The sequence below is a fragment of the Marmota flaviventris genome, chromosome 8, assembly GCF_047511675.1.
Source record: "Marmota flaviventris isolate mMarFla1 chromosome 8, mMarFla1.hap1, whole genome shotgun sequence".
Lineage (NCBI taxonomy): Eukaryota > Metazoa > Chordata > Mammalia > Rodentia > Sciuridae > Marmota > Marmota flaviventris.
The window spans coordinates 108,705,034-108,713,232 of NC_092505.1; the positions used below are offsets into that span (position 1 = coordinate 108,705,034).

Genomic DNA, 8,199 nt, shown 5'->3' on the forward strand with positions numbered 1-8,199 from the left:
TCATATAAAATTGATGAACTTTCAGCTATTAGTATGGCTATTAAAAACTTTCAAAAGCATAATACCAAAATGGACTTATTTTAAAGTTTCAGATGAGCTTTAAGCATTTCTTGGCAAAGAATCATCAGTTTTTCAGAAGCTTGTCAAAATAGCCCTGGATTTACACTAACACATCAGACTCATTTACAAGAATGCTGGGTGGTGCAGATGTGGCATGTTAGTGAGCAGCATTTGGCTGAGATATCTTAATGGATTCAGTGCCATCCACTGTGGCCCAGATCTTTGGTGCCGACCTCTCGCGTGTGTCCCACACATGAGTGTAGAATTGCTGGTGTAAGCAGAACTATAGCAAAGCCAATTTCAACATGCCCTTGGCCACCTGGGTTGTAGGGGACACTTTACTTTTTGCATTGTGCTGTGACCATTTCATGCATAATCTTGGGTCTTCATACTATTTTACAACCAAACAAAAGAAAAGGGAATGGATATATATATACACACATATATTATATCTACATATACATACATATGTATATGCCTACAGTACATTAGCAATGCTGGGAATAGCTGATGCCACAAACTGCAGCCTGCATGCATGCAGAGGTTTCTAGCTGGCCCTTCATCTGCATCGATTGGTGTTGAAGGTCCTTGGTATGTTTCGACAGCCCCATCCTTGATGCTTCTACACTGTTGGGTGCAGCATCCTGTCCTGCAGCAGCAGGAAAAAATGGTATGAGAAGCTTCATTATGCTTGGAGCACATTTTCGTGCCATTTGCCAGTGCCGTAAAATTGTGTAAAAATGTCAGCTAAGAAATGGAAATAAAATAGGGACCTATTAATACGCACTCCAGACTGTGGGTTGTAGTGTGGTGAATCAGCCTAGGATGTCTAAATCGAAACAACAAAAAAATGCCTTCACGTATGTGATTTCATTATTCTCCCATCCACCTTGCTGAAATGGGACGTGTCATTTTATAGATTAGAGAAATTAGTTGCTTAGAGTAATTAGTTGCTTTGCACGAGGTCACACGGCCAGGAGACGGATTGTGAGTGTCAGAACCCAAGCTCCCAGCCTCTGACAGCCTCAGTCTGTTGGGCTGCCTCTCCCAGGCTCGGAGCCTTGAATTTGGGTTTGGAGGAAAATCAAGTCGCAAATTCAAAGTTCTTGGCTTTGGGGACTATTGAAATAAGCATCCCCTATATTGGTTTCTTATTGTATTTCTCTGACGTTCTCTAGTTCTCTTGCCTGTTTAAAATACAGTAAGATGTGCAATCAAGATTCAAAGATGGCTCTAAGGCAAACCTGCGCTCCTAGTTCTTTTGACATACTCCTTTATAATTCTTACCGGGTATCGTTAATTTGGGGGGGGAGCTAAATGCCCTAATTCGAATGAAAATATTAGAAATTTGGTTGCACAAAAATAGGCAAGTCATCTCCTCTCTGATTTCTATATTATTTACTCAATAACCGAAACCGCAGGGGTGCGTGTGTGTGTAGGCCAACAAAAAGGGCTTCTTTCAATTACTGCTCTGCATGAATTTTTGGTAGTTTTACTTCTCTTACTTCCTAAAAACTGGTAACATCTATAGAATAGTATTTAACACAAAAATTAAAAAACAAACTGAGTCGCTACTCTGGCATTGAAGTTGACATTAACGTACTGTTATGTTGACCAGATGAGGACTGTCACCTCGCAGCTGAATCTCACTGTTCTTTAAAAATTTAATAATAAGATATCTTCATCTCTTGGTTGTTGGCTTGCTTGCATGGATCATTCATTAAATAATCTTTTATTTGCTAGATACCCATAATATCTGCCGAACATCTGACTAGCCACAAGTACGTTACCCAGATGTAGAATTGTCACCACTGAACAGTAAGTGCATTATCTGATGTACAGTCACGTATTCGTGGTGGGTTTTTAAGATGGCAGTTTTGTAGTGCACTTAAAATTGTATAAAACTTAAGAGAAAATATGAATATAGAGCTCCTATTTTTATCTTAGGTAGTTTATGAAGAATTTTATCATACAAATTTATAATCAAAATGTCTATCACTTAAACATACAAAATACTGAAGGATAATCATTTTCTTATTTCGTATAAGAAGTAAGCACAAGCATGAAAGACAAAAAATGTGTCTTAAAAGTAATTAGAAGGTGTGGGCTAACTGGGGCGAACTTTTCTTTAGAAGCCCAAAGAGCAGGTATCTGGGACGGCTTGGTCCCATAGTTCTGTTGTGGCTGTTGACTCTGCCCCACTGGAGCAGGGAACTTGGATGTGGCCATGTTCCAAGACAAGTTGGATTTTTTTTTTTTTTAACAGGCTAGATAGTAGGCTGGATTTGGCCCACAGCAGAGATAGTCATTAATTATGTTTTTCCTATTACCTGGCTAAATCCTAGATGAGAATAGGTACCCACCTCATCCACATGTCACTGTACACAGGGCCATTAGAGTGGAGTGAGTCTGACTTCACACAGCCCCATGTGCACATGCCCACGTATGACGCCCACACCAGTGAACAGCCAGAGCCTTCACAGTTGCAGCCTTGGGGGATCGTGTCGTTCTGAGCATGTGGCCATTGCTCGAAAATGGTCTGAAAGTCTTGTGTTTTGCCTTCAGAAACATTCTGTTACATACTTGCCAAGGCAACTGGTGTTCATTCTTAGAGGATATTTTATTTAGCGTGTGGACATTCCAGTTACAACTAATGCCCAGAAGCATGATAGGTACTTATTTTTACATTTAGAAGAAGCCACGACATAAAACTGACCCAGGTGAAAGAAATGGATGATGGTTCTTTGTTGCTTCCTTGCCTTCATTTACTTGGTCATTAACACATTTATGAGTGAGGTTTTGGTGCTACTTTGTGAGTCACCATGGCCTGGAGGGAAGGCTGTGAGTCATCTCTGTGTGAGGGAGGTTTGGAGACTTCTCCCTGAGCAGAGGAGAAAGAGCAGCTCTCTCCAGCAGAGACAGGAAACAAACAAATCTGGACACTGAAGCAGTGGACATAGAGAAGGGAGGGCGGGGAGCCCCTGCCAGTGACCACCCATAGCAAGAGCCAGTGGCAGAAGAAGCGTGGGCAGTCCCAGGGCCACAGGGACAGAAAGGAGAGGCTCTTTCCCGCAGCACTCCTGGGGCTGTGCTGTGCTCACTAGCACATGAGTGGAGTTGTGTGGCCGGCTTCCTTGGTTCTCTTAAAGCAGTTCGGATAAGAAGGCCCAGGGTCCTGAACAATAGTCACATTTTTAGAATAAGCACATTACTTTGTAGTGTGTAGGCTGAGAAGAAGAGTTCTGCTGTTTCTGTGTTTAGAAAAAAAAAAATCTGTGATGGGAAATCTTAGAATAAAGTCTTAGTTTTTTTAAACTGTCCATCTCATTTCATTCACATGGAGATAAAAGACACATTATCCATTTGCACTGGTGAAGTTTTTGTTTTCACCTGAAGATTTAATGACATACATGTGAAACAGAGTGTTTAATCAAGAAATGAAATTTTCATGTTAAGTATGTGTTGGAAACTGCTTGCAGTGATGATCTGTTTTAACCAAGGTTATCTCTTTTTTCCTTATAGATCATACTAAAGAGGAAAAGACAGTGTGCTTGGTTAGAGTAAAGGATGAGGTCATTAGCCATATTGTATATACCGTCAAGCGCCACACACAAACCCCTCAGCCACAAGACATCCACATATTGCATGTTACCAGAAGAAAAGACACCACGGAGATCCACCGCACACTGCTGCCTATACACTTTGTACATTTAATTGATATTTGTGCTGAGGTGATATTCCTGTCTAAAAGAACAACATTGTCTTTCTTTTCTAGCACAGAGTTATGCATTAAAATATGCATACATAATTAGTTTCCTATATATTCATGCCATCTTGAAAAGACAGACTATGGTGTAACCATGATTCTATTATGTATTGGTACGTCTGTAGACCAAGATATAATTTTTTAAAAAAATAAGTTTATTTCTTTCAAGGTTTACAAATAACAAAGGTGCACCTTGTATTTAAAATTGCCATTATAGATGAGAGCGTGCATGCACAGTCATTTTTGTTTAAGAGTAATATTTTTAATGTAATAGATTGTAAGGCGTGGTGAGGGAGGGATCTGACAGAGATGAATGTGCCAAGAAAAACCACAACTGTGTATATTTTAAAGCACATCATGGCTTTAAGTACCATGTTGTTAAGGATTCTCATGAAGTGCCATAGACTGTACATCAAATTAGAGTATTATTTCTTCAGTGTTATTGTTTTCAGAGCCACGTTTTGTTGCTTATTTGCTAGTACTAATCAATCAAAGGGCACCATTCTTTTTTTTTGTTTTGTTTTTTTGGAAACCAAAGCTGTCTCAGAAATGGCCAATTTAACTACAGTAACAATAGACAGCACAACACAAACTCAATACAGATAAACTCACACATACTGGAGATATATATAATAGATATATATATATAAAATTATTTTAATGCATTGTAGTGTAATATTTATGCATACTATATTGTATAACATTTTATTCAAAAGGGATATGCCATTTCTGAGACACGATAACAAAAAAAATGTTTGAGGAAATTCTTTTGCTTCTATTTATAGCCTCTGTCAAAAGTCAAAAAGACTATAAATGCTTTGCAAAAATGGTTTCACGTTTGCTTCAATGCTTCATCACAGTCACATTGAAAATAGTGACTCTAAACAAAGAAGAAAGCAGCACTGTCATCAGATGCATGATAAACCAAAATATGAAAATGGGAAATGTTTAATTAACCTAGTAATTGGGTGGGTTAAGTACATGGGTGAATTTTATATGTGATTTGTTTTGTTTTGTTCAGATTAACTGCTTATAGCCTTAGAAAGCCTTTTACAAAATTTAAAAAAAAATAGATGTGCATTCAGTTTTTAAGAATGGATTCATCCAAAGGAATTCCTTTTTTGTGGTTTGGGTGTTGCAGCTAGTAAAAGGGTATTTTTGCTCTGTTCAGCAGTTCTATCAATTGCTGAAGTAGGGCCAGGTCACTGGTAGTTCTAGTGTGGAATGGGAGAAGCGAAAGTTCAGTTGTAGAACTTTCCATACTTCCAAGTTTACTGCAAGTTTTTATGCTTGAGAGAGATGCTTTCTAATATAAGACTGATGTGTTGATTTTACTGATTGTACTGTACATCTATTAAAGCCTTAGATTATTACATTACGGGTTGGAACCCATACCAATGTAATTTCAATCGTGTTAAGAGAGTAATGGTGACTTCACATGTTATTGTAGTTAGTGACATTATAGAATATTACTTATTTTTCTTGTTAAAATGTAGTTTTTCATTTCCTACATTTATTAGATTTTCATTTTCTATTAACAATTGAATACCATTTCAGTTTATAGACTATTGTTTTATTAGATTTTACCAATGAATTTTTCAAAATACAAAAAAATTAAAGTAGTTTTTCCTTCATAACATACTCAGTTTTGAATTACATGTAGTGTCATATGAATATTCGTATTATTGTTAACTAAATGATTTATATTTTACTGATTTAATATTACAGTGTAAGAATGTCAGTCATTGTTAGTTCTTGTCTAGTTTTCATTAAAAGAACAAAGATCTTTTATATGGATATCTTATAAATATATAATCATTGCTAAGTAAGAAGTTAAGTTGTTGCTATCGCAACAATCCTGGCAGACAATTGAGTAATATTTTGATGATTTATTTTGTTTGTAATTAGTTATTATAAGAAGATCTAGATCCTAGATATTAGAATAAAATTTATTTTCTACTGTATCCATTTCAAATGTTAAAGTATTGTTTAATATTTTTGAAATCCCTGAATATCAGGCCTTGTTATAAATAAGCTGCATAATCAATAAATAGAACAAGGGACTTTTTGTTGATAATCCAAATACTCAAAGTTTACGTAATGAGAATTATAGCGTGTGTGCAAACTCTTGAGGGTTGATTATGCTGCAATGGAGCATGTTGGGATGTCTAGAGAGAAGGTTGACTTTTTGCACTTCTGTATATAGTCAAAAGAGAGAAACCTGTATAATAGTAAGATCTTATTTTGAATAAAAACGTCTATAATTACAAGGAGTTTTGTTAAGGCTGATCAATGACAGACTGAGCAGAATTGCTTGCAAAAGTGGCTCAGAGTTAGCGCTCCACACCCCTTCACACGTGTTGCTTTGCTTTTTGTGGACAGCTTGTAGTTTGCCAGGATCTTTTCAGCTGGGAAGATATGCCATCCTTCCAAGATCTCATGACTGACGAAAACTCCATTGGGCCAGATCTGCCTGAAGATCATTACCAAAAATAGCAGGTACTTCGACCATCATGGTGAAATCATGGATCAGATATTCCGTACATTTTTCAAAACTACTGCATGTTTAAAACTTCAACAGACAAAACAAAAGAAGGAACTATTCTAAGGACATAAATTGTTCAGATCAGTTTCTGCCAATTTCAGTGGTTTATTGTTCACAAAAAAGAAATCTTCAAAACGAGTATCGACTTTCACAAAATCTAAACCATGAACAGGCAAACCAAACAGCACACCGTAGCTCTAGTTGTTATGTGATTGTTTTTAATTGCTGTAGGATCCTGTTCTTTCAGCAGGTGAAAAAATAAAACACAGTTCAAATTTCACGGTTTTCAACTCAGAAGCACTCAAAAAAAGCCAAATGTAATGATGGGCACTTGTTCATGAATCGAAGCCCCCGCCCCTGCGCGGGTCGCAATGTTGCACTTACGGCAACCGCCACTTTCATCTGCTGAAAGGACACATGTGCTTGGTTTTACTATTATGTAATCACAACTTACTTTCTGCTTGTAGTTGCTTAAAATTATGTATTTTGTCTTGGGCTGCAATTTGTTTTATGCTTATTTTATTATTACTGCAGTAGTTGACTTTGCTGTATGGAAAAATAAAGTGAAATTGCCCTAATAAAACTTCTCTTTCTTAAGTATCTTTGTGTGTCTGAGATTGAGTGACAAGTTATTTCTGGGCATTTCATATGCTCACGCGTATACCTCCTTATCAACACGTGGGTGTGTAAGTTCATTATCTTTTCTTATTCTTTTGAGGATTGAACCCCGGGATGCTTGACCAGTGAGCCACATCCCCAGCCCTTTTTTAATTTTTTTTTTTTTTTAATTTTGAGACAGAGTCTCACTGAGTTGCTGGGGGCCCCACTAAGTTGCTGAGGCTGGCTTTGATCTGACGATCCTCCCACTTGAGCCTCCCAAGCCACTGGGATTATAGGCACATGCTGCTGTGCCTGGCCATTATCTGGTTTTAGAGGATTTCAAGGAAGGCATTTACTTCTTTCTCACTGATAATTTTTTTAACTGATTTAGGTAAACAGCTTTATTTTATTTTTCCCACTTTTTTTGGTGCATTATAACTGTCCATAATGTTGGATCCAGTGTTACATATTCATATGTGCACACAATACACGTTCAGCCAATTCCATTTCCCCTTGATACTGAGAATCCGAATCAGGATGTGTTGCCATCCTGTGCCAGGGTGTTTTCTGAAAACAATCTTTCCCTCTTCTGCACTGATGCTTTAAGTGCTGACGGCAGAGAAGAAAATTGTAAAGGAAAAGGACTTTACCAGTTCCAGATCTCTATCTTTCTATCAAGTAATGCTGTTTGCCTGACTGGTCCACTGACCATGTAACGGCCCCATCTCTCTGCCACAGCAAGGGGTGATGGAGGATTGAGAAAAGATAAACAGCAGAGAGAGAGCTGGGGCCAGGTGGGACGCTGACCTCTGATGGAGGATCAGTGACCCAGATAGCTCTTGTTTATTACATAGGTTTCATCAAAAAGTTATTTGTGGGAAAGATGCAGCAAAGCAGGCAATCTGAAGGACTTGGGACTGACAAGACATTAGGGTTATCTTGTTATGCTCAGAATTCTCCACCTACAGGAGTTGGTGCCTGAGCTCAAGGTCCCGACTACTACAGCTCTGCACCTTTGCACGGAGCCTCCTCAGGCCGGCATCACCATAGCAACTGGGCCATCTTGACCTGCACCTTTGCACAGGAAGTTCCCAGCACAACACAGCCACAAGACAGAGGGACTATGATTCAAATCACCACTCTCTACAGACCACTGAAAATGAGGCAATGTAAGAAACTTTGCAGTGATGTAGATAATAATGCGTGATCCAGGGCATTGAGTTTATGC

The 8,199-nt window shown here is 38.2% G+C and overlaps 1 protein-coding gene across 19 annotated transcripts in view; it reads left to right on the forward strand.

The window, feature by feature from the left end:
* Positions 1-6,971, forward strand: part of Mbnl1 (muscleblind like splicing regulator 1) — a 186,045-nt gene extending 179,074 nt beyond the window's left edge. For all 19 annotated transcript variants that reach the window (XM_071615541.1, XM_071615546.1, XM_071615530.1 and 16 more), the window contains 2 exons: positions 1,804-1,878; positions 3,583-6,971. In XM_071615541.1, the coding sequence (XP_071471642.1) occupies positions 1,804-1,860 (57 nt within the window). In that variant the 3' untranslated portion in view covers positions 1,861-1,878; positions 3,583-6,971. The remainder of the gene's footprint in view (positions 1-1,803; positions 1,879-3,582) is intronic.
* Positions 6,972-8,199: the final 1,228 nt, after the last annotated feature.